We start from the raw sequence: 27,694 nt of genomic DNA, 5'->3' as shown, positions 1-27,694 counted from the left end.
GCACCATCCAGCTGGCACTTAAATGAAGGTAAGTCTTGAACTATGAATTAAGTCACGTGGTTTTTACCACAAGTTCAAATTTCTAATCCATTTGCCTTCAATCTTTTGATCCATGGATAACTGAATTGACTTACATTGGGTGACTTGCTTCTTTACCTGAACTGCTCTTTCATGCACTGTTTATTATTTTGAAACTCATTGATTTGAATTGAGCTGCATTTTTTGGATTGTAGGTTTTGTTAGAAGGTTTGGTTGGTTGGGGTGAATTGCATTGAATGCTCATGGCTTGTTTTGTTGGTCAGGTAGCTTGAAAACCGGAAGTACTTCTGGCTGCAACATGGTTTGGTGAGGATCTTGCATCTGCCTCAGTTTAAACAACATGCTCTGCTGCTTTGCATTTGGATGATGCGCTTCTAACTCGATGCTTCAGGTTTCATGGCATTTGTGTCAGTGGGTAGGCTACCTTGTTATGGCGCTGTTAGAGCTTTTCTTTTAACAGTTAGCATTCTGTTACTTTCTTGTAGGTTTCCCTCAACTTTGGCATACTGATTATGTTACTTATCACTCCGCGCATTCGCTCTTCAACACACAGTGACAAGCGATTTTCCACATCATTACCCATGCCTTTCAAGCCACACTCGGTCATAATTTCAATCAATTTTCTCTGCAATGGAGCTTTCAGCAAAATCAGACTTTCTTCCTCTTCTTGCACAACTCTTCGAGATGCTTCTGAAGCTCGACTGTCCTCTTTGGACCCAGAAAATAACTGCTCTTCCTCCTCCCTAAGATCGACACCACTAACAGCTGTAACATCATTAAGCTGTGCAATGCTTTGTTCCAGAGATGGCCCAGACACCTTTTGTTTCTTACTCGGAGGAGGAGGTGAAGAACCAAGTGTCTCAAGTGGTTTCTTCTGGCCAAGAGGTCTTTTTAGAGGTGCCTTAGACACCATAGCAGAAGTGCTAGCTGGGATCCGAGAAATAAAAGAGCCAGTTGGGAGCAAGCTAGCAGATGTTGGTGGTGGTAAGCTAGTGAGTGCTAAAGAACCTCTTGAAAACTCATCCTTTACAGTGCCTTGATTGACACCGCTACCTTGTTCAGTTTGACCGGAATTGACAGAAGGCAACCCCTGCAATTTAGATAAATGATGCCTATGTTGCTGCTCAATAGAAAGGTCGTTAGGTTCCTTTTTTATGCTGTTATTTGGAATGCATGTTTTGTGTATGGAAATAATTGAATTTGGAATGTATGAATTGGTATGGATTAGTGTGTTTTTTTTGGGATTTTGTTGTAACTTTTATGCATTGAATGTGTAATGTAGGTAATTGAATTAGTAATGTGAGACATTAGTGAAATGTTTAAATTGGACTTGAATACATGTGATTTTGGAAATTGGCTTATGTGATGAAAGTGCAGTTTTGCAACTAATGGATGAAATGTTTGTAGTGCATTTGAATTGTCAATCAGAAATAATGGTTTATGATGGTAAACTGTCTTTGGATTGAATCTAAAGGATGAATTGAAATGTGTATGTAAATGATCATTAATGGTTTGGAAAAAGAATTAAATGGTTACACGGATTGTTTTAGAAATTAGGAATTAGTAAAAATGAAATATGGATTTGGTAAGAGGATTTGGATTTCTAGTGGATTTTTATTGTGAAAAATGGATAAAAAAAAGAAGGTCATGGATATGCAAATGGGTATTGAAAATAATGGATCAAATGGGTATTAGGAATTGGATTTGAATGGATATCTGGTTTATGGACATTTGGTTTTAAAATGCGGATATGGGTTAGTTAAATGGGCTAAATGGTATATGGATATTTGGTTAGACGGTTGACTTTTATGGGCCTCAGCCGACTTGGTTACGCACTGTGGGCTCCTGAACCCCCAACTTTGGCCAACTTGCTACAACATGAGCCTTAATTCGCATGAGCTCTCTAGAACGACCATAGGACTTTTTCCAACATGAAAATCCCTTGCTCTCTTGCACAGATGACTTCTTCTGATCAGTCTCGCATGATAAAATGCAATATGCTATGCAATGCTAAGGCAATGTTAATGTGATGTTAATGACCTAAAAATGAAATGAATATGCAAAAGGTAGGGTGCAAATTTGAGGTGCTACAGCTGCCCCTATTCAATCAGCTGGGAACCCGAACGGATGAGAGCAACGGCTGTCAGACTTTCAGGGTAAACAGGGATTGAATACCAAGAACCGTAGAATTTGCACAATGCTGGGATTTGTCTCTTTTCTTGTTGTTTTTCTTCTTTCCAAAGCACAACCACATCCGAACATCGATACACGACGAATGGGAACAGAAATCATCTCAACTAGATGCCAACGGACAACTAGGAAACACTCAACGTTTACCAAGACCAACGGAGAGGTAAATCCACATGGGGACAGGTACAACTAGACGTCATAGGACGAATAGGGAAAAACTCAGCGTTTACCAAGACCAACGGAGAGGTAACCAATCATTATTGAATGACTGGAAGGATAGTGATACAACCATACGTCAGCGGACGAAATGGGAAAAACTCAACGTTTACCAAGACCAACGGAGAGGTAACCAAACATCATAGGATGAATGAAAAGAGAGATACAACCATACGTCAGCGGACGAAATGGGGAAAAACTCAGCGTTTACCAAGACCAACGGAGAGGTAACCAGTCATCATAGGATGAATGAAAAGACTCGACCAGACGTCATAGGACGAAAGGGAGAAGCTCGACGTTTATCGACACCAACGGAGAAGGAGGAAACTCAGCCAGGCGTCATAGGACGAAAGGGAGACTCAACGTTTATCGACACCAACGGAGAAGGAGAAAACTCAACCAGACATCATAGGATGAAAGGGAGACTCAACGTTTATCGACACCAACGGAGAAGGAGAAAACTCAACCAGACATCATAGGATGAAAGGGAGGACTCGACCAGACGTCATCGGACGAAAGGGAGAAGGAGAAAGCCGCTTCACGAGGGAAAGGCACCACAACCGGAAACCGAATAGGACGTCTACTGGGAATTCTGGTTGGGAATCAACCAGACATTAATGAATGAACTGGGAATAGGGTATTCAATCAGACGTTCGCGGACGAATGAGAAAAACACAACGTTTATCGAAACCAACGCGGAGGTAGATCCACTGGGGGAAGGATACAACCAGACGTCATCGGACGACTAGGAAACACTCAACGTTTATCGACACCAACGGAGAGGAGGAATATTTTGAGGGGAATCATCTGGCATTACCAAATGATCTGCGGGGAATAATCAACTATACGCCATAGGACGTACAGGAAAAACTCGACGTTTATCGACACCAACGGAGAGGAGAATTCTTCTGGGGACGACCCTGTGGGAAAAGATATCAACTATACGCCAACGGACGCATAGGAAAAACTCGACGTTTATCGACACCAACGGAGAGGAGGAACTTCACTAGGGAAGGGACGACGTTATGAACATCGAAAGATGATGTTTACAGACACCAAAGAATACCAGACACTACGCATGACTGGGAAAGCACCGAAAGATGGTGTTTACCGACACCAAAGAAGACCAGACACTTACGCATGACTGGAAATCACCGAAAGATGGTGTTTACCGACACCAAAGAAAACAACACACGCGGGTGCTGACAGGAAGGAACACCAAGGATACCGGGTTGTAGGTATGAAAATAGGTGACCGACCAAAACGTGAATTGGTTTGTATTCCAAAACACTCAACATCCTGAAGAGGGCTAGAAAAGCAGTCTTGTTAGAGGATGGACATTCGATTCCACAAGGAATACGAACCTTACTCGACTGGGGAGGACGACTTCGACCCAAGAGCGCATGAGACATATCACCTATAGCCGTCAAAACGTAGATAATAGACTCGCATGGAAGATTATCCATAACCGGGTTGTAGGTTGTTAAATGGATAAATCGACCGAAAGAAAGGCATCAGGGTACCAGGGATAGGTATGCAAAAGATGACCAATCAAAAAGAGGATAAAGTTGCTTACTCGGAGCAAACATCCAAAAGGAAGGGAGAGACCCACTGGGGACAATACTGCTTGATCAAGGCGAGTATCCAGAGGGGAAAAGAATATCAATACCGCAAACCGGATACTGATAACTGCAAAGAGGGGATTACATCTACCGGTTAGTAGGCAGAAAACCACGGAAAAGTAACCGTCATCAACTAGGATGAGCACAAAGGGTCAACTCCACCAAGGGGAGAACGTGGGATTTTACAACTACCAGCTTGTGGGTAGAAAACCACAAAGATAGGACTTGCAACTACCGGGTTGTAGGTAGAGGCCAACAAACAATCTCCGCCATGGGATGAAAGTGGGATTTTACAACTACCGGCTAGTGGGTAAAAAACCACAAAGATAGGACTTACAACTACCAGTTGCAGGTAGAGGCCAACAAATTCCACTGAGGATAAGATGAATGAGTGCCGGTTAGTGGGCAACTATTCATTTATGCCCCAGGGAAAAACAGGAGACAGCCACAAGGAAGCCAATTCAGGATCGATCCAAAAAGGCATACTGAAACAAGACTCATCCTAATGAGGAAAGAACTCACTAGGGAAAACCCATCCCAAGGGGAGGGAACGGAAACAACCGTCATCCACGAGGACACAACTCGTGGGGAGCGCAGAAGGAAATGACAGACATTTTCTGCTTAAAGGGTCAACTCTACATGGAGAGATCAGACACACCCACATCTGCTAGGGAAATGGATCCAAGCTTGCAAGATGCTACCAATTGGGGAGTAACAATGCTGGGGATACCCACTCGACTAAAGAGTCGCTTGCTGAGAACACACCAACCTCCCAACCATGCTGGGGAACCCAACTCTGAAGCCGGTTCAATGGCGCGATGCTAAACTCTTTCCCACAACCCAATCTTGGTCAATTCACCACTACCTAGGGCTAATGGACATGTTTGCAATGTTGATGCATGAGTTTTTTTTTGTTTTACACAATGTCCCATGATCACGGAAATGCTATGCACTAATGATGCAATATGTTATGCTTATCTACATGATGAATGCATAAAAATACGTCCCCTCCAGAGACAACACCGGGGAACTCCAGGAACTGTGCTGAGGATCTCATTATCACGTCAATTTCCACCCTGCTGGGGGAAGACAACCCTTGCCGGGGATGACCTCCATCGAACCCGAACTGCTTGGCGATTACCCTGCTAGGGGAGGCAACCCATGCTTGTCTCTACTTGGGGATGATTCTCCGAATCCGATCCGCTTGGGGACCTCGCTGAGGGAAAACCATCAACACAAACTCTGCTGGGAAGACAGCTTCAGACTCACAACTCCGCTGGGGATATGGTAACCTTCAGGCTTGCTGAGGAGGTACCGATCTCGAATCTGCCAGGGAGATAACGCTCTCAAACCCACTAGGGAGATACGGCTTATCGGACACGGGCCGCCCTTCGATTCGTCGAACACTGGTGTTCACCATCCTACCACAGTGTTGATTTTCCACTTTTGAAAACTCCCAGGCTCATCTGGACTTTTCTGATCCATCACCTTGTATTCCCGACTCCTCCGTACTCCACGGGGATCGCACTCCTGGGATTATACAAACTTCCCAGTCCTCAGACTTTGAAGAGTCTTCTTGATTAAACCTTCCAGGATCGTCGTCCTTCTTTCGTCGTCCTTTCACCGTTCTTTCATTGTTCGTCTATCCCTTGCCCCTGGTTGGACTCTGTGGGGATCTTTTGTCAAAAGGCTTCATATCACTACTTGCCAGCGAATGAAGATATCTAACAGCACCTGCACAAGAGATTGTTAGATAAAAGCGTGCCCCAGGCGTGCCAGCACTTCAACATCTTGGTCACTCAACTTCCGAATAAGATTTCCAGATTTCAATCTTTTAAGCATGCATCGGAAGGGACCTCTATGTTTCAAAATGCAAATATTCTTATCAAAACGAACGGATGTTTTCGTAATCAAAGCGGTAATGAAAACAAAAACAAAACTATTTGACTGAATACGCATTTTATTGACTGAAAAAAGATGGCTCACACCCGAGCAACACACAGGAAGCAATCCCTAGAAAGAGGTGATCGCGCACAAAAGGAAAAAACCTATCCTAATGGCAATGTGGAACCGTGATCTCATCGGGTTCCAACTCGGTTACACCCCATATGTCCTCAAGACTTTCCGCACTTTCGGCCTTCTGAACCAGACGCTTCCGATCGATCTCTGTCGGAGATTAGCCGAGTCATCTAAAGCTCAAACGATCATGCTAGACGCAATTGTTCGTTTCAATCCCTCTTTTGCCTGGACCGCCCTTTCGGGTTTCAGTCCACCGGGATACCCATTTTTTCCCAAGTCGCCCTTGTGGGGTTTTCGACTTGCCGGGTGTACAGTTTTTTTTTTTTTTTTATCCCTAACTTTTGCCCGAACCTTTTCTTTTTTTTTTCTTGGTTCGCCGGGATGCCCTTTTTTGCCTGGACTCTTTTATTCTTTTTGTCCAGCGGGTCTCTTCCTTCACGAAGTATTTTCTAACTGCGTCCGCATTCACAGGGGATGGAAAATCTTCGTCATCCGTGGTCATCAACCACAAGGCTCTGTTAGAGGAGACCTTTTCGACCACGAATGGACATTCATAACTGTGTGTCCGCTTGCCCCACGATCGTTGAGGAGGAAGGATCCTTTTCAACACCACATCTCTTCCATGCCACCCACGAGGTCGTACTTCTCGGTTAACAACACGCTTCATTTATTGGGTACAACTACCCCATGACAAGTAACTGTCAGCCCTCTTCCTCAGCCAGGCTCCATGCGTCGTACCGAGTCCTTATCCGCTCAGCCTTTTTCAATTCTATGTCCCACCAAGACTCTCCACGACGAAACCTGGGTCTCAAATGGTAGTACAACTCTCATCCCATACCTGAGTGAGAAAGGCGTTGCCCCAGTAGATGCACGTACCGAAGTACGACACTCAGGATACCAACCTCGTATTCAGCCACCATCGTTGGTGCATTCAAATGTTATCGGGGAAGCACTAGCTCATTCACTTTAAACTCTCCCCATCAGACATCAGAATCCGTTCGGATTCAGGGTCAGGCCCCTCCTCCGGGATCGGTCACTCTCAATCTTTCGATTTGAGTACCTCGAGATGTCCTCATCAGGGACTTCAAACTTCCTTGGTTGAGAATCATCGATGGGTTGTTAGGCGAGATAACCATACAATACCCTCCTCTTGATTGCTTTCTGGGAGGTACCCCGAACATCGTATTCAGTCGACACCATTCGCCCTCTCGCAACCCGTCTGGTCCATGCTGACTTCTCAAGCACATACTTGATCAGATCCATTTTGGACATCCACAAGGTGGTATGAACCAGCATACTGTCTCAGTCGGCGAGCAGCCTATGCCAAAGTACATCAAGTTTTTCCGAGCAGTGAGTGTATTGTTTCACAGTCGATAAACTTTTTGCTTAGGTAAATTGCATGCTCTTTTCGACAAGACTAGTCATGCTGACCCACCACACACCTCCTAGACCCCTTGAGGGCTGTCAAATACCAGATTGACAGTTGTTTCTTCCAAGGAAGGCATCAGAATCAGAGGTTCCTGCTACTCATTTTCCTTTCCATGCCCCTTGGCAGTCACCATTCCACCTGACCATTTGATTTCTTTTCTTTTTCGGTTCAGGCGTTTCTTGTATTGTTTTTTTTTTTTTTTTTTTTTTTTTTAGCAGGATCGACCTTGACTCCTCTTATTTGCCCACAACAAGCCTCGGCAGCTCACCGGACAGCACTCCATAAGTGCACTGATTTAGACTCAACCTCAGTCTGAGTAGTTTCGATCTGGTCAAACAATTTGCCCCAGATCCACCGGATGCCCCTCTTCTGCTTGGGACTTTGTCATCATGTCATCAACATGGCATTCGCTTTCACGATGAGTCATACCATGAAACAAAGTCACCGTAGCCCCTTTGATCCGTGGCACCGGCCTTCTTCTTCACTAGAGGATAGTCTTCTCTCGATGGTAGCTCGTGCCCCACAACATGGGTATTCCACCCTGGTGTATCTCGATGTAACCAGGTGAAGATATCAACCTGCTCTTTCAACAGGGCTACCATTCTGTTCTTGACTTGCCTCTGAAGCGGCCTCAACTTTCACTTTCTGACCTCGGCGGTGCTTGGAATAACAATTCTTGTATCGCTCCTCGTGTGGTTGAATCACCTTCTCCTCTTGTTTCAACAACCTAGCTAATTCCAGCAGATCACAATCTTCTTCGCCTTCTTCTTCGGCATGATAGCTTGGATTGTCGAAGTCATATAGAGGTGTAACCAAATTGTTATCGATGAGATCAGGAGGGTAATCACTTTTGTGGTTGGAACAAGACAAGTTCAAAAGAAAAACGAAAAACATTGCCATTTTTATTTTTTAAAAACTGCAAAAAATGAAAAACAGGGAACACCGCTTTTGATCACAAAAACATCCATTTATTACTGATGCAAAATGTTGCACAATGAAACACATGAGGTGGCCCTTACAATGGACCAGTACGTTTCGGGCAAAACGTATGGCTTTCATGCAAACAAATCTAAAACACAGAAAAACTACTCCTCCGGATGAGTGACAGGGATGCTTTTGGAGGCCTTCCAATCGCCTGGTACGCACGACTTTATCCACAGCTCTAGCTCGCGGTCGCGGTCGATCTCTCCACTTACCGAACAAGCACGATCAGAGTTTAGCATTCCTGCACTGACGAAGATGTACGGTGGACGACGTCCTCTGTTTGGTCTAGACGACTCTTGATCTGGATAACCGATCCCGAACATGTCTGCCTTTACCACTATGTCAATGATCCTTCCCCAACCTCGGGCCTCTTGGTTTTTCACCACCTCTAGGGCTTGTTTGTAAGAAGAGATGGACAACTTCTTCTCTTTCCCAGCCACAAGAGCACTCTCCGCCTTGACGGTTTCGATTGCTTGACTGGGTGTTTCTTTTTCATTGTCCAGTTCTACTTCCTTCATCCTTTGGGTCGTATCTCCTGTCAGCATACATCCCCCTGTGGTGACGGTTGCACAAGTGTCATCAACAGCAGGGAAAGCTCCATCCTGCATCAGAGATTTGGGGACCACAGCCATTGGAACTTTTAACTGATCTTTCTCAGTCACCTCCATCCCTTTCTTGGCCTTCTTTACCATCTTGACTTTCACAGGACCCTGCCTGGGCACAGGGTTGACATCCCCCTTCATGATCTGTGCTAAGCTGATGGTCTTAGAGTCCACCATGTCCTGGATGACATGCTTAAAAGCTCTACAGCCCTCAATGCTATGTCCGGGCATCTCAGAATGAAACACACAACTAGCATTCTCATCATAGTTTGGAGGCCTATTCTGCCGTTCTATGGGGACCAATATCCTTGGCCGGATTAAACCAAGATCCATCAACCTCTGGAACAGGAGGGCATAAGTCACAGGTGGCTCCTCAAACTGGCGTTCCTCCTTTTTCTTCTTCACCTGGCTCCTGACTCTCGGTGCCCTCTGTTGAGGTGGTGGTTGTTGCTGTTGAGCAGGTGGATTACCAACAGGAATGGTTACAGTGGCCGCATAAGGATGATAGCGATTCTGACTGCGTTCCCTTTTAACCGGCATACCAACTGACTCAACCTCTTTCTTGAAAGGACCAATGTCAGAGAGTTTCTTTGCTGTAGTACCAGTGGGTTTGTTCACTTCGGATGACAGAGATTTCCCCTGAACTTTCTCCACTATCAGCCACTTCTCAATCCTTTCCAATCTCTCGGCCATGGCTTTCTGCCCCAAGGCAAGCCCTTGTACCACACTGAACAAGTCCCTCACCATCTCTTTCAGCTCAAGGATGTCGGCGTTGGGAAGATCCATCAGCTTGGATTTGGTAGACCTTTAGCAGGTTATCTGAACAGACAAGCTATGCGCACCGGTTGAGTACTGAAACCTACAAAACAACAAATGGGTTAGTATGACTCACACATGCAATGTCTGTCCGTACTAGGAATATTCTGTCCTTTGATTCCGGTTTCATCGAGACAGATAAAATTTTATCAACAATGACATCTAGATGTCTCTCAACCCGAGTTTCAATTAAAAATAACGGACCCTGAGTACGGACAGACATGAGTTGAATGCAGATGAATGTGAAATGAGACCAATGCAAATGCATGAATGCAGGTTGCTGTGCCACCCAGTAATCTGAAGACCCATTCTCTGAACCAGTCACAGTCAACTGAGTCACCATAAATCCGACTTGGGGAGTTCCGAAATAAACGGAACTGGAGATTACATCACTACCATCACAGGAATATCCACTGAACGGATGACAATCAGATCCTCTGAACCGGTACTCTCAATTCAACCCGGGGATCCGAAATAAACGGAACCCACTGATAAACCACGGACAGAACTCCGGCGTCCCAGAAATAAATGTCCATGATTCACAGTCACCATTAGTACCAAGAGTCACCAACAAGTCACCGACCAGTCAGCAACTGTACCTGTAATGATCATTCCCTCCCCACTCACGGGTGTCATCTAGGTCAGGGTAAGGTCAAGAGAAACGCAGCATAAATAACCTTTCGCAGAATATCATCCTGTGCACACCCGATGTATGCACCGATAATATCCCACCAGGGTCTGAACTGCTCGTGATATCAATGTTCCGCTAAGTGGCGCCATACCACCCGCTTCCCATGAATCACTCTATTCCTAAGTTTCCTAGATTGCACTCATAGCCTGGGTATTGGGCCTTTTACCTCAAGTAACACCCACCCCCAATCAGAGAAAACACAGCCAGCACAGCAGATGAAAATGAATGAATGCAAACATTAATGCACACATTGAATGCAAACAGTAAATGAAATGAATGCAATAAATAAAGCAGCATATAACAACCAAAGCCCTAAACTAGAGAGCGCTAGGAGAGACTCGCTTAGGGAAGAAGGACCAGCACAGGTCAACTTCTCTAGTGTCCCCAGCAGAGTCGCCAGCTGTCGCATTACGCGAAAAACCGGCGGGAAACGAAGAACAACAGAGCCGCCACCGTGCGTTATTTATCCCAAAAGAGGGAAAGGAAACGCTCGAAGTAAACCTGGAAAAGACGTGGTCTCGCGACCAAAGAGAATGGGATCGGGAGTCGGTTATGCGAAGGGAAGGTATTAGCACCCCTACGCATCCGTCGTACTCGACGGGATCCACGCACAATAGGAAGGAAAATGGTTGCTAAAACACTGCTCAAATAAACATCTACACAGGCTGAAAGAGACACAAGGAAACAAACGAGACTGACTCGGCAGGACATCGTATCCTGGGCCTACTTAGTCTATTAGGCATAGACATCAGAGTCAAAGTAGTTCGGACTGGGGAAACGACACATGCTCGCTAGGATGTCGCGTCCTATGCATACATATCTCCTTTGGACGAAGGAGAATCAGAGCATTCGTAGCTCGGCTAACACGCACGCAAACAACTACAGGCAAAGGCAAACGTGGAGCCTGAATGCCAACCACTGGACTTACATCAGCATCCGAACCAAAACACACTCAAAAGGGCAAACATGGAGCCCGACAACCAATTGATGGAATTATGTCAGCATCAGAACCCAAAACACACACTAAAGGAACCCGAATGCCACTCGATGGACTTACATCAGCTTCCAAGCACACAACAAAACACAGGATGTGGAATGCCACTCGCTGGGCTTACATCCATCTCCTACACACGCAAGGAGAAAAAGGGTCTCGATTGCAACTAGGGCAAGAGAAAGGGAAAGTCTCAATCGCAACGAGGGCGAGAGAAAAGCATTAGTGTTAGTCGTTAGTCAAACTCGACAAGACATCGCATCTCGTGCCTACGTATCTCATCTGGACATGAGAATCAGAGTTGCCGTAGTTCGGCTAAACTATTCCTGTTGGTTTGTGTTTTTTAAGTGGACAACGTCACTACGCAATCTACCTGATGCTCGACCTTTGGAGACTTACTCACCTGTAGTAGAAGGAGTTGACGTATCCTTAAGAGGGGATAATGTTTGTTTGTGTTTTAGGAAAGCTCAAGCAAGAAAGGAAGTCCTATACGAAGGAACCGTGCTACCTTAATTGACATGCAAACGAGACTACGCGGAGTCTAGCAAACCTAGGGGATACAATCACACCACACAAACATATACAGCATGAAATAAACACACCAACAAGGGGCTCAAACATCAGGGCTAGGCTTTAGTCGAGGGGTCATATCAACCTCAACAAACAAGCCTCTGTATCGGGGTCAAGTTAGCTCTTAACCTTGCCATTGAGGGGCTAAGGTGAAGCTAGATGAAAGGTGATGAGGGGTGTGCCTCATTGCTTCTATCTCAAGTCAGAGAGAGCATCAGACAAGGGAGCGTGGGTCCAGAATGGGGGGACCCTTCTACACTCAGGACATAGACTCGACTGTACAATGTACAAGATCTTGGGTTGGGATCTCAATGCTACAACCATGTAATGGGAGCAAGGAGAAGACTCACAGAATAGTGGGGGATAGATTGCTTATCCCTACCTTCCACCAATTGCCTCAAATGAGGACTTTTCCTGCTTGGGACAAATATAAACATACACAAGCATTGCCTCTTAAGGAGGACTTCAGACAGTGTGCCCGACCCGGTAACAGCCGGGTCTCCAGACTACATGAAGTCAGAAACGTCATACCTCAATGCCAATTGCTTATAAGCAAAGCAATGCAAGTTCTTAAGAGAACTGAGCAACTAAGTGTACCTGTGAAAAAATCTAAAACAATCAGCTACTGTATAGACAAACAACCAACAGTCAATATTAAACAGACAGACAAAGCATCATCAGACAATGAGCAAGGCACAAGCACAAGTGAATCCCCCATTAAGGCCTACAAAACACACAATTGTTAGCCAACAACAACAAATGGTTAAGCTCAAATGAAGGAGCATCATCCCTCATGGAGATGTATTCTTGAACCTGAAATCACAATTCAAATGATAAGTCCAAACCACTAGGTCGAAGCCCAGGGTCAAAAGAGGATAAAAAATCCAAAACAGAAGCTCAAACTCCACATGAAGCTCATTTAATCAAATACTAACATGTCCTAAAATTAAGGGAGCATGCAAAATTGAATTATTTCTAAGCCTAGGGGTAGACTGGTCATTTCACAGTTAGGGAGTAATATTGAATTAAATTTCTATTTACAAAATTCTAATCAAAAGTCAATTAAAGTCTAAGCTAGATTTAAGATTCTAAAAAATCCAAGAGATTACCTAATATTTCTTTTTAATATTCTAAGCTAGTATCCTAATTAACTTTTTCTAATTATTAACAGTAACTAAACTATTAACCTATTAATCACACCTACTTATTTCTAAAAACTCTATTGGACTATGCTAAACATTATGTTAAATCAACAAATTCTAATTCTAATTTGACAAATAATTGAAATAGTTTCTAAATTCTAAAATTAATCTCTAAATCAACATAACATCCTAGCTCTAAAATTAATTCAACATTTCCAATCAAATTCACTAATTCTAAAATCAGTTTTTAATATTTCTAATTAATCTAATTCTAGACCTAACCTCTAATTTAATCCAAAAACTCCTAATATCTTCTAAGTAAATCCTAATGCTAAAATTAATTGCTAATTTGATTAATTCTAATTGGATTCTACCTAAACTAATAAAACTAACAATAATAAAAAACGTGGGCCTTGTAATTGGGGGAAACAGGTCCAAACGGGGGGTGCAGGCCCATTCGCAGGGGTGCAAGGTGAGGTTATTGGGTTGGGCCGAAGCCGGGCCCATACTGAGCAAGGCAATGGAATGAGAGAGCAAGTTCAGTCTCTCACGGTTCTAGTGCATATCAAAGCTGGCTCCAAACGTGATTCTCCCAAAAGCACTTCCTAGAAGCGCTTCTCTCCTCTCACCGGCGTTGACATTAACGCCTCCAAATCCCCCGTTCACACGAACTCAGACAAAACTCTCCCGGAGCTAAACAAATCTCGAAACGTCGAAACCGAATCCTAATACGCAAGCTCATGAACTAAACGGCGATGGAGAAAAGTCACATACCGTAATGGCTTTCGCAACGTTCACCGACGAGAAGCGGACCGAGAGCTTTCAGATCTACTTCTCCTGTTCTTCTTCTACTTCAATCTTCCTCGCCGTTCTCTGGTGCCTTGAATCGCGGCGTTCATGTATCTTGAATCGTAATCGTGGAAGGTGCGGTTCGATCGTTGGATTCGAGAGGATTCACTGAGGCAAGGGACACCACGGATTGGGAACGGAATCAAAGTCCAGCAAGAACAACCAACGAATTCGCCGGCAAAGACGACCGACGCAACGACGATGTTAGTGGAAGCTCGTCTCAGGTATTTTCTTGGTGCTCTCTCTCTTTCTTCGCCTTATCTTCTTTCCGTAGTCGCGATTGTGTGATTATTCATTTTGTGAATTCCTGCAGAATCGGCTAAACCGAGAGCGAGGAGGGAGAGCGTACTCGTGGCGCAATGGAAATCATGATCGAAGCCGCGGTTTCACTGTCTCGTGTATTTACCTACTTCTGTTGCAAGTTCTTGGATGAGGTTTATGAATGATGCTTAGAAACTCCTTCTGTTACCAATTCTTCATCCTCTTCTGAGATTTTGAAATCTCATTGTTCTCGTGTAAATCACTGTGGAAGGTTGAATAACGGTTTTGGAAGTTTGTTGCGGATTGTTGGAATGTGGTGAAGGATTGAGGTTGAAGAAATGGCAGAGGATTGAAGGTTGGTGCGGTGTGGTGGTTGATTGATGATGGTTGAAATTGAAGAAGATTATGTTTTTTGGAATTTGGAGTTTGGTGAAGGTTTTGATGAAGAAGTTGGGTGGTGAATGAGAGTGTGGTTGAAGGTTTGTTACAGGTTGAAGAAGAATCTGGAAAAGTTTGTTAGAGGTTGAAGGAGAAGCTGGAAAAGTTTGTTAGAGGTTGAAGGAGAAGCTGGAAAAGTTTGTTAGAGGTTGAAGGATTGAGGGCAAACACGATTCTGGAATGAGAGGGAAAATTTTTCTGAAAAAATGATTGGCAAATGATTGCAGCTTATATAGCAGGATCTAAGGGGCAAATTGGAGAATTAAATCTAAAAAAAATGGCTCAATCTGCACCATCCAGCTGGCACTTAAATGAAGGTAAGTCTTGAACTATGAATTAAGTCACGTGGTTTTTACCACAAGTTCAAATTTCTAATCCATTTGCCTTCAATCTTTTGATCCATGGATAACTGAATTGACTTACATTGGGTGACTTGCTTCTTTACCTGAACTGCTCTTTCATGCACTGTTTATTATTTTGAAACTCATTGATTTGAATTGAGCTGCATTTTTTGGATTGTAGGTTTTGTTAGAAGGTTTGGTTGGTTGGGGTGAATTGCATTGAATGCTCATGGCTTGTTTTGTTGGTCAGGTAGCTTGAAAACCGGAAGTACTTCTGGCTGCAACATGGTTTGGTGAGGATCTTGCATCTGCCTCAGTTTAAACAACATGCTCTGCTGCTTTGCATTTGGATGATGCGCTTCTAACTCGATGCTTCAGGTTTCATGGCATTTGTGTCAGTGGGTAGGCTACCTTGTTATGGCGCTGTTAGAGCTTTTCTTTTAACAGTTAGCATTCTGTTACTTTCTTGTAGGTTTCCCTCAACTTTGGCATACTGATTATGTTACTTATCACTCCGCGCATTCGCTCTTCAACACACAGTGACAAGCGATTTTCCACATCATTACCCATGCCTTTCAAGCCACACTCGGTCATAATTTCAATCAATTTTCTCTGCAATGGAGCTTTCAGCAAAATCAGACTTTCTTCCTCTTCTTGCACAACTCTTCGAGATGCTTCTGAAGCTCGACTGTCCTCTTTGGACCCAGAAAATAACTGCTCTTCCTCCTCCCTAAGATCGACACCACTAACAGCTGTAACATCATTAAGCTGTGCAATGCTTTGTTCCAGAGATGGCCCAGACACCTTTTGTTTCTTACTCGGAGGAGGAGGTGAAGAACCAAGTGTCTCAAGTGGTTTCTTCTGGCCAAGAGGTCTTTTTAGAGGTGCCTTAGACACCATAGCAGAAGTGCTAGCTGGGATCCGAGAAATAAAAGAGCCAGTTGGGAGCAAGCTAGCAGATGTTGGTGGTGGTAAGCTAGTGAGTGCTAAAGAACCTCTTGAAAACTCATCCTTTACAGTGCCTTGATTGACACCGCTACCTTGTTCAGTTTGACCGGAATTGACAGAAGGCAACCCCTGCAATTTAGATAAATGATGCCTATGTTGCTGCTCAATAGAAAGGTCGTTAGGTTCCTTTTTTATGCTGTTATTTGGAATGCATGTTTTGTGTATGGAAATAATTGAATTTGGAATGTATGAATTGGTATGGATTAGTGTGTTTTTTTTTGGGATTTTGTTGTAACTTTTATGCATTGAATGTGTAATGTAGGTAATTGAATTAGTAATGTGAGACATTAGTGAAATGTTTAAATTGGACTTGAATACATGTGATTTTGGAAATTGGCTTATGTGATGAAAGTGCAGTTTTGCAACTAATGGATGAAATGTTTGTAGTGCATTTGAATTGTCAATCAGAAATAATGGTTTATGATGGTAAACTGTCTTTGGATTGAATCTAAAGGATGAATTGAAATGTGTATGTAAATGATCATTAATGGTTTGGAAAAAGAATTAAATGGTTACACGGATTGTTTTAGAAATTAGGAATTAGTAAAAATGAAATATGGATTTGGTAAGAGGATTTGGATTTCTAGTGGATTTTTATTGTGAAAAATGGATAAAAAAAAGAAGGTCATGGATATGCAAATGGGTATTGAAAATAATGGATCAAATGGGTATTAGGAATTGGATTTGAATGGATATCTGGTTTATGGACATTTGGTTTTAAAATGCGGATATGGGTTAGTTAAATGGGCTAAATGGTATATGGATATTTGGTTAGACGGTTGACTTTTATGGGCCTCAGCCGACTTGGTTACGCACTGTGGGCTCCTGAACCCCCAACTTTGGCCAACTTGCTACAACATGAGCCTTAATTCGCATGAGCTCTCTAGAACGACCATAGGACTTTTTCCAACATGAAAATCCCTTGCTCTCTTGCACAGATGACTTCTTCTGATCAGTCTCGCATGATAAAATGCAATATGCTATGCAATGCTAAGGCAATGTTAATGTGATGTTAATGACCTAAAAATGAAATGAATATGCAAAAGGTAGGGTGCAAATTTGAGGTGCTACACTTAGCAACCGCCGGTGCTATCATAGACGTAAAACGAGGACGAATCACTTTCGAAGTAGGAGAAGAGAAAATTGAGTTCATTCTTTCCAAATTTTTAGAAGCACCTGCAATAGAAGACACATGTTACTTCATGGATATCATCGATGAATGCATAAAAGAAACAGAATTCAAAAATGACGAATTGTCTGACTATCGTGTAGAAGACAGACTGAACCAATGTTAACAATAACATCAGATCCTACGCAATGCCTTAAGAAACCAACCCTCGACCTGAAAACACTTCCCAAAAATCTGAGATATGAATTCCTAGACTTAGAACTTGAACGACCAGTGATAGTCAATGCAGATCTAGGAAAACTTGAAACAGAAAAACTCCTACATATCTTAAGAAAATATCCAACCGCACTAGGATACAACATCACCGATCTTAAAGGGATAAGTCCTTTTATTCGTATGCACCGCATCATGCTAGAAGAAGACTGTAAAACTTCTAGGGAACATTAGAGGAGACTAAACCCGATCCTGAGTGAGGTAGTGAAAAAGGAAGTAACAAAGTTATTAGAGGCAGGTATCATATATCCTATATCCGATAGCAAATGGGTTAGTCCTGTACACGTAGTACCAAAGAAAGGAGGTATAACAGTGATCGAAAATGAAAAAGGAGAAACTATAACCAAACGAATTGAATCGGGATGGAGAATGTGCATTGACTATAGGAAGCTGAACAAAGCAACCCGAAAAGATCATTTTCCTTTACCATTCATAGACCAGATGTTAGAGCGACTAGCCAAGCATTCTCACTTCTGCTATCTGGACGGTTACTCAGGTTTCTTTCAAATACCAATTCATCCTGATGACCAAGAAAAGACAACGTTCACATGTCCTTTTGGTACCTTCGCTTATCGACGAATGTCGTTTGGCTTGTGCAATGCTCCTGCAACCTTCCAAAGGTGCATGATGGCAATATTCGCCGATTTTCTCGAAAACATCATGGAAGTCTTTATGGATGACTTTTCCGTATGCGGACAAAGTTTCGAAGAATGTCTTGAAAACCTAGAAAGAGTTCTAGAACGATGTGTAAAAGTAAACCTAGTACTTAATTGGGAAAAATGTCACTTTATGGTACAAGAAGGAATTGTTTTAGGAAACATCATATCAAATAGAGGAATTGAAGTAGACAAAGCCGAAATAGAAGTAATCGAAAACCTTCAACCTCCGAAAACTGTGAGGGAAATACGAAGCTTCTTAGGACATGCCGGTTTTTACCGACGATTCATTAAAGATTTCTCTAAAATAACTAAACCTTTAACCGGATTATTAATGAAAGATGCTGAATTCATCTTCGACAATAAATGTTTAGAAGCATTTCAAACACTTAAACATGCATTGATCTCCGCACCCATAATGCAGACCCCGGATTGGAATGAACCTTTCGAAATAATGTGTGACGCAAGTGACTACGTCGTAGGCGCTGTTTTAGGACAACGAAAGGATAAAAAACTTCACGTCATATATTATGCGAGTAGAACTCTAGATGAAGCACAAATGAATTACGCCACGACCGAGAAAGAACTTTTAGCAGTAGTATTTGCACTAGATAAATTTCGTTCCTACTTGGTCGAAGCTAAAATAATCGTTTACATTGATCACGCTGCCATTAAGTACCTCTTAACGAAAAAGGACGTTAAACCTAGACCCCTAAGGTGGATCTTGTTGCTACAAGAATTTGATTTGGAAATCAAAGATAAAAAAGGAACTGAAAACGTAGTAGCAGATCACCTCTCTAGACTTGAAAACCTGGAACCGGAAAGAACATCGATCAATGATGATTTTTCGTACGATAAACTTATAGCTAATTTGGAAGAAAATAGAGATGATGAACAGGTAGAGACCACCTTGGCTGTATGCGTTACACCATGGTACGCTGATTTGGTCAATTATTTAGTCGCCGGAGTGGTTCCACTTGATTTATCCTACCAACAAAAGAAACGATTCTTCCATGACATAAAACATTATTACTGGGACGACCCTTTACTTTTCAAAAGAGTCCCCGATGGTATTTTTCGTCGCTGTATACCTGAAGAAGAGGTAGAAAGTATAATCCAACATTGTCATTCCGCTCCTTATGGTGGACACGCAAGTACATCCAAAACATGCTCTAAAATCCTACAAGCCGGTCTTTATTGGCCAAACATATGGAAGGATGTGCACGTCGCTGTCAAGAAATGCGATAGGTGTCAACGCACAGGAAGCATATCTAGACGTGACGAAATGCCGCAAAAAGGCATTTTGGAAGTAGAAATTTTCGATGTGTGGGGAATAGATTTTATGGGAGCTTTTCCACCTTCTTTCGGTAACAAGTACATACTCGTAGCGGTTGACTACGTATCAAAATGGATTGAGGCTATAGCTTCCCCAACAAACGACACACGAGTAGTAATTAAACTCTTTAAGCATATAATCTTTCCAAGATTTGGTGTTCCAAGAATAGTAGTCAGTGACGGTGGATCTCATTTCATATCTAAGATACTCGAAAAATTATTGTTTAAGTATGGTGTAAAACATCGAGTAGCAACACCTTACCATCCTGAAACTAGTGGACAAGTGAAAGTGTCTAACAGAGAAATTAAACAGATATTGGAAAAAACAGTCGCTACATCGAGGAAAGACTGGTCATCAAAATTACCCGAAGCTTTATGGGCATATCGAACCGCTTACAAAACTCCCATAGGAACAACCCCATTTAAGCTTATTTATGGTAAATCTTGCCACCTCCCGGTGGAGTTAGAACATAAGGCCTATTGGGCTATTAAAAATTTAAATTTAAACTATAAGGCCGCCGGTGAAAAGCGAATTCTAGATATAAACGAATTAGAGGAACTTAGACAAGACGCATACGAAAATGCCAGAACCTACAAGGAAAGAACGAAAAAATGGCATGATAAACGCATATCAAGAAAAACTTTCAAACAAGGCGATGTAGTCCTATTGTTTAACTCTAGACTTAAGTTATTCCCAGGAAAACTACGCTCTAGGTGGTCAGGCCCTTTCCAAGTCACTAATGTTTTTCCTAGTGGGGCTGTAGAAATTAAAGGAAAATCTATTGAATCATTTATCGTAAACGGGAAGCGTCTAAAACATTATCATTATGCTGAAAACAATGAAGACTCGCAAGTCCTGCACTTAGACGTATTGTCTCCAAAATTAATATATTAACATTTAATAGTTTTATGTCGAGCTTGCGACATTAAACAAAGCGCTTCGTGGGAGACAACCCACAAATTTTTAGTTTTTTTCTTTGATTATTCTTTTTGATTTTATTCAGTTTTCATTCTTCATTTTCTTTATTTTATTAAATTTTTCTTCTTTTCTTCTTTCGGCATCTGGCCAAATCCTGACTAAATTCTTGTTTTCCTTTTCTTTAGTTAACACTAACCTGATGGGACATATTGATCGCATGGGTATCAAATTTCGAGGGAGAGCTCAGAGACAAAAATTTGAAGAACTTGCTGAGAGAGAGATGCACCCAAGTTTTTATGCTGATGATTGTGCAATGACCGCTCTTGGGCTAAGAGATAGTGTCCTATATCTGCTGAGTCAAATAGGGTGGGAAACCACTCCTATTCGGAGACAATTTGTTACTTACCGGAGGCTAACTCTAGAATTCCTTAGCTCCCTGATTTATTTACCAAACCATGGAAAAGGAATAAACCGAGATTTCATTCAATTCAGGATGTTCAAGGAGTATCAGTATAACATTCAAGAATTTACTAACCTCTTAGGGTTCCCTACTTCTTTTGACACATTCACCATGAGCCAAGAAGACCTCTTTGAATATCGAGAGCTTGAGCATTTTTTGGGGAAGTTTGACGGGAAATGACGATCCTGAGGAACATGAGTTTCTTTCTGGAAACATACATAACCCAGCGTTCTGTTATTTCCACAAGATCCTAGCACACACTCTTTTTGGGAAAAGATCAAACATCACCACAGTATCACGTGATGAACTTTTCATAATATTTTGTGCCTCCCAGAACCGTCCAGTGAATGATGCAACTTATATGTTGGCGAGTTTTGACCTCCTTATTCAAGATGACCGTGCACCGATCCAAATAGGAGGATTGATAACTATGATTGCTAATGCTATTGGATTGCGCCAACCCATGCTTGATTTGAACCCTTTTTGTGGTATTCAGCCTATGAATATACTTTTCCTTTTCAACACTATGTTTATAGGAAACCTTGGACCTGAAGAGTTTGAACTATTAATTAATAACCAAGCTTTTTACCTATTCACCATGCTTAGCCCGATGACTAGTGTCCATAACCGAAATAATTGGCTTTACAACCTGGATGGAATACCTTCTCCTGTTAGATCTGTTGAAACCATCCAAGATTATGAGATTCTTGACAACCAGATTCCTTATGCTGAGTCTGATCCGCAGACACCAACTGGTTACCATGATGCTGCCTCTCCACCTCATCCTATCCCGTCTGCAGAATCGGCGATATCTGATCTTAGACATCATATGCCCGAAACTGATTATAATACCGCTATTCAAGCCTTGATGTCAGAACAAGATTCCATTAGAGAAGAGTTAACTAAGATGGGGCATGAATTTCTGGAATACATGAGTAGAATGACAAATCAATTCCACGAGTTGCTACACCGTGTCAATTCCTTTGCTCCTCCGACGAGAGATTCTACAAGTGGCTAGAAGAATTGCAGTTAACTAGTTTTAGTTTTAGGAAATTTATAGTTTCGTTTGACATTATTTTTATCTTAGTATTTACTTTTCGCATGTTTTATTTTATTTTCAAATATTACATTATGTTTATTTTTATGAAGTTACTGGCATTATTGGTTAAATTAAATTTTATTTTGATTTATGCACTATCTAAAATTACCAATAATGATATTTACTGTATGCTACTACTTGCATGGCTTATTAGAGAAAAATATATATACACTATGGTGTGTAGTAAAGTAGCATTCATGGCAATAGCAAATATAATAAACAAAACTAAAAAAAAAATAATAAATAAAAAAATAATAATAAAATTTTATTAAAGCACCCACGCATGCTGTCACGAGCGTAGTGACCGTTGCATGCTCAGAAGTGTGACGAGCGTCACACATACTGTCACGGTCGCCACGCAACCAATGACGCCCGTAACACACTCTATCACGAGTGTGACGGCGTGCTTCCTCGTAAACGTTGTTGACCGTTATGGTCATGACCGTTGCTCCCCATCTTTTCATTTTTTCCATTCAACTCACCTCTTTACTCCATTCCACTCACCTTCATCCACATTAATTTTTCTCTCACCCACTCCTCTTCCCAATTTCAAAACTCTTCCTATAAATACCTACAATACATTTCTTCCTACACCACATCATTCCAACAAACCATTCTATACAAATATATTTCATCCTCTTTTCCCTTCTTTCTACCTACCTATCAATATGGCGGAGAACCAACATCAAGAAGTGCAATTCGGAAATATTATTTTCCGATCTGAAGATAGCAACTATCAACGGAAGCAGTTCGTTCGGTTCCAACAACGCGGTGTCATATCTACCAGGTACCCAGATTTAAATTGCTTACAAGAATTAGGATTACTTCAAGGTGTGCAATGGCTGCTTAGGCTTTCTGATTTAACTTTTCTTTGCACACAAAATCACCCAACATACCCATCACTCACCTTGGAGTTTTTAAGTTCTTATTCCTACACCACTCCACCCGGTAAGGACGAATACTTAACCGATACCGCAAATTTTCGTATATTCAACACTGAGTACTCACTATCTCAGGAACAGTTGAGTGCCATGCTACACTTTCCTGTAGGAGACCAAGTCCACCCAAGAATCCCTCCAAACTCAGAGTGGAACACGAACGCATTCGACCTCTTTGGAAAAATATCCGGTGTGGAAACCACTAATTGAGATGCACTACTTGCTTCGCACATACACAACCCCACTATCCGGTATTTTATCCGTATTTTGCAAAACACCATTTTTGGAAGACCCAACAACAACAAAGTCAACACGAAAGAATTATTCTTCCTACACTGCATCTTTTCAGCCGACACAAAGGTACACGCCGCCTCTTTCTTACTTCACCATATCCGTACCCTTTGTGCTCGAAGCCGTCAACCTTTTGTGATTGGAGGATTAATAACCACCATCGTACTCGGTTTAAATCTAGGGGACCGACTTCAGAATTTGCAATCTTTGCCACCCCTGTTTATGGATATAAGCTATTGTCGCTCCAGCCGCTTAATCAAAAATAGGGTAGGCGGAAAGTATTATCTTATGGTGAATAACCAAGAAATCCCAAGCGTTGTTTTGCCCAACATTGCCCTCACCGATGTCACCAACCCCAACCGATTCATCTACGATCTGAATGCTCCCGAACCTACCGAGCCTACACAAACAAACCCGCCCCCAGACGAGTTTGATGAAATGGAGCAAGGTGATCAAGGTCCTGAACAACATTCGGCCCCACATAATCCTTCTGATAATGTGGCTGGTCCATCCTCCCGACGTCGTCGAAGAAGAAGGCCCGCAACAAATGATGACATCATGGATGCTATTGAACATCAAGCCCAACGGCTTGATGCCATGCATGCGCAGAATAACGAAGTAATGCAACTGATGCGCCAGATGCAACAACAACAAGAAGAGAGGAATGCAATAACCGACCAGCGGTTCACTGACTTGCTTAACAGGTTTGATGACTTGGAAGTACGTCAACGATCACCGGGTCCGAGAACAAGAGGACGCAGGAAGAATTGAGTTTGGGTTCCTTCTTTTTTTTCTTTTTTGAAACATTGGGGACAATGTTTTATTTAAGTGTAGGGGGGAAAACTTTGTTTCAGTTATGTTAAATATTTCCCTTTCATAATAAATATATATATATATATATATATATATATATATATATATATATATATATATATATATATATATATATATATATATATATATATATATATATATATATATATATATATATATATATATATATTTATTTTAAGTCAAGTCCCTAGTGTGAAAATTTTTATTATCTATTCCCCTCAATTTTCTTGAGCCATAACAAAAATTCAACACACTCAATAAGTATAAAGGTTGCCTATTTTATAAAAACTTGAGTGAAATTAAGACAAAACTATTACCGCCCCAACACTCTAAAAACCTCAGCATGTTAGATCAGACTAAGTACCTATTGTACCAATTCCTTGAACTTTTAGTTTTATAGTAACCCCGAGTAGTTTATACGAGAAGTCGGCACCATCTTAATAGCAAACTACGTGGAGAGCCGATGAATACAAGTGAATGATCCCCAAAACAACATATTAAAAATCAGGAAATGCACTAATTAAGTTAGGTGATCCTTACCCGATCATTTAATCCAAAGGTTTCGGACCCTACAAAAACATGGTATGAACGTTCCATTGTGAGTTGGTTCAGCGGTTTCTGGTGCTGAACTTGGTAGGGCGGACTACGGTCCGATCCCCCGCAATTTGCAATGAACCAAATAACGAAGTTACCCAACTTATGTACCAGAACTTCTAGCTAAAAGGGGATCAGAATAGCTAACCAGTTACTCCACTATGTGCGCGAGAAGATAAAGGGCTTAATGTGATTTCGCTAGAATGAAAACGGGTGAAATAAGAGTAAAAGAACTAGGCTGAGCTATAATAGCATGACTCGAACTGGTTTGCATAAGGTGAGGTTATCTAGTGCTGTTACAGTAATTTTTGATGCTAAGATTAAGCTCAGGTTATTTCTAAACGAGATTTACTTGCAACCTATTACGAATTGATGTGTGTTTGGAAATGTTATCTGGCTAATATTTGAAATCGATTTCCACATTGTATCTTGCTTGAGGACAAGCAAAAGTCTAAGTGTGGGGGAGTTTGATAACATGAAACTATATCACATTTTTAGACTTGATTTAATTAAATTATATTGTTATTTGATTCAATTTATTTTATATTATTCGATATTAATTGGTATTTTCTTTTTATTTATTTCAGGTATCATTATTTAAAGCACGTGTGAAAAAGAAAGAAGAGGGGTGCAAAAAGAAGACTTTCTAGGAAAAGTAGCTCACCAAAGCCCAGCCCACGTTTGGGGCAAGGAAAATGGTTGTGACGACCGCCACACTCACATGCCGAGCGTCACGCCCCTTTACCTAGTGTTACGACCGTAACACATAGTGTGACGGACGTCACACCCCCCACTCCTATATTTTGGCGTTGACGTGCGTAACAGAAGGACGTTCTCCCCTATTTTTCCTCTTGACTCGTTGACACTTTGGAACCCTACTGAAGATGCTTTTGAGAAAACGGTTATTTTATGGATGAATATAAATAGACCTCAAAAGATCCAATGGAGAGCCCTCTACGCCGTGCAATATTTTTCCTGCTTTATAATTTTCCAGCATTCTAATTCCCAAACATTTTTATTTTCTTTTCTAGTTTAGTTTCCTAAGCATTCAATTCATTTTCTCACGATAGTTTCTACACCGGAAACTATTGTGTAATTTTTTACTGGATCTAACCTTATGTCAGATCATAGTATTTTATTTCCTTGTTTTTACTTTCCTGTCTGATCAAGAATTGTGAAGAACAAATCCAACCGACTTATGGTGGAGTGTTCGAGCATCGAAGCTAGGAACAAAACCAAGATTTCTAGTAATTTTCCAGGTTCATTAATTAATTGATTTATTGTTTTAATTTACATATGCTCTGTACTGCTGTTTATATATATTGTTTGTTTGATATGGCCGTATTTATGCATGATTATTATCTAGGCATGTTTAGCATGTCCGGCTAATTATTTAGATATCGGTATGTAAAGTAAGCGGAATAAAGGAATCAAAACTGAGTTGGTTTAAATTTATTTCTTAATATAGTCACTCTTTTTCTGGTCTCAATTTACAGAGTTAATACCAAAGTTTTTGTACGAGAGTAAAAGACATAAAGAAGTTAAAATCAATAGAATGACGGTTTGAGCTTTTAACTGGACAGTGTAAATTGAACATTAACTTTAAATCAGGGCGAAAGCAATTTTTAAGGTTAATTAAATTCTAATCATTTTCAAAAATTATTTTTAAAAGTTAAATGTGAGGACGAGAGTTAAGCATTTAAGTTTAATCATATAATCTAAGGCAACAGAGCGAGAGTTTGAGACGAGGGTGTTTAAACGGTTAGTATTTTCTCAAAAAGAGTTTCTATAGATTCTATTGTTTTCAAAAAGTGATTTTAGATTTAACGAAATAGTGAGAGCGTACATTAATATAAAGTCATAGTCTGATTCAACAGAGCGAGAGTTTGAGGAAAAGACTGTTAATTAATAGTGTCTACTGAAAAGACTTATTTTAAAACTAAGAAAAAGACCAACGAAGATTTGATTCCCTAATTACGACGAACTACATACCGATATTCATGTTATTTGATATTTAATCTAGATCTAAATTTAGTTTTACTATTCCCCCTAATCATTAAAGTATCATCCGCCTTAACTTTACGCAGTAACCCTAGAAAAACGGTATATCGATTCATTAAGTCCCTGTGGGATCGATATCTTTTAAAACTACGCGATTAGACTGTGCACTTGCAGTTAATACCCCGATAGACTCATAAAGTCGCGATCATGTTTTATTGGTCATTATGAAATTTTGAAGAGAGTGGAGAAGTAGCCTATACAATTGCATTACCGTAATTTATTTCAAATCTTCATGATGTATTTCATGGGTCTTAGCTGAGGAAGTATATTCCTAATTCGTCTCATGTGATTCAAGTGGATGATGTGTAAGTTAGAGAGAACTTGATCGTTGAGTCATCTGCCTTGAGAGCAGAGGATTGTTAAGTGAAACACTTGAAAGGAAAGGAAATTGCGCTGGTGAAGGTGGTGTGGGGAGGACCTGCTGGTGGAAGCATGACTTGAGTTGGAGAGTCGGATTAGAGAGTCTTATCTGAAGCTGTTTAGTTTAGGTAATTTTCGAGGGTGAAAATTCTATAAGTGGGGGAGAGTTGTAACACCGTGTTTTCTTTTAATTATTTATTTAATTGAACTTGTGCTTTATTTATTTATTTAAATGAATGTTATATGCGTTGGATTGGTGATTTGGTGTTTTGACATGTTTATGCTATGTTGGGATTGATATAAAAGTATTTAATTATTTAATTAAATAAATAAGTAATATTAAAGTTAAATAGAAAATAAAGGTTTTGGGTGGAAAATAGCAACAATGAGGAAAATAAGGTAAATGGTGAGAATTATAATAAGTTGGGACCAAAGTACAATTATTAGAAGATTAAATTAGGTTTCTAATAAAAAGAGATTAAAAAAACTAAGAGTAGTCAGTACGTATTATTTTGGGGAAAAGAGGCAAAGGGAGAA

At 41.2% G+C, this 27,694-nt stretch overlaps 1 protein-coding gene and 1 long non-coding RNA gene across 3 annotated transcripts; one reads left to right on the top strand and one right to left on the bottom strand.

Moving 5' to 3' along the window:
• Nucleotides 1-13,472: 13,472 nt before the first annotated feature.
• On the top strand, nt 13,473-15,121 carry LOC127088092 (uncharacterized). 2 transcript variants are annotated; one of them, XR_007790117.1, is made up of 3 exons: nt 13,473-14,384; nt 14,474-14,975; nt 15,008-15,113. It is a non-coding gene; the product is annotated as an uncharacterized LOC127088092 (long non-coding RNA). The 2 variants fall into 2 exon arrangements; XR_007790118.1 differs by having other exon boundaries at nt 13,576-14,384; nt 14,474-14,943; nt 15,008-15,121.
• Nucleotides 15,122-15,647: 526 nt separating this feature from the next.
• LOC127079071 (transcription initiation factor TFIID subunit 4b-like) lies at nt 15,648-16,496 on the bottom strand. The gene has a single exon (XM_051019480.1). It carries the CDS (start codon nt 16,494-16,496, stop codon nt 15,648-15,650), a length of 849 nt encoding a protein of 282 aa, XP_050875437.1.
• Between the last annotated feature and the right edge of the window lie 11,198 nt (nt 16,497-27,694).

This window comes from Lathyrus oleraceus, chromosome 5 (genome assembly GCF_024323335.1).
Source record: "Lathyrus oleraceus cultivar Zhongwan6 chromosome 5, CAAS_Psat_ZW6_1.0, whole genome shotgun sequence".
Classification (NCBI taxonomy): domain Eukaryota; kingdom Viridiplantae; phylum Streptophyta; class Magnoliopsida; order Fabales; family Fabaceae; genus Lathyrus; species Lathyrus oleraceus.
The sequence above is the reverse complement of the archived record's forward strand: the minus strand, read 5'-3'. Positions and strand labels throughout refer to the sequence as shown.

What these genes read in the sequence shown, in the direction of transcription:
- LOC127079071 (XM_051019480.1), bottom strand. Translation starts at nt 16,496, where the DNA reads ATGTCTCACATTACTAATTCAATTACCTACATTACACATTCAATGCAT.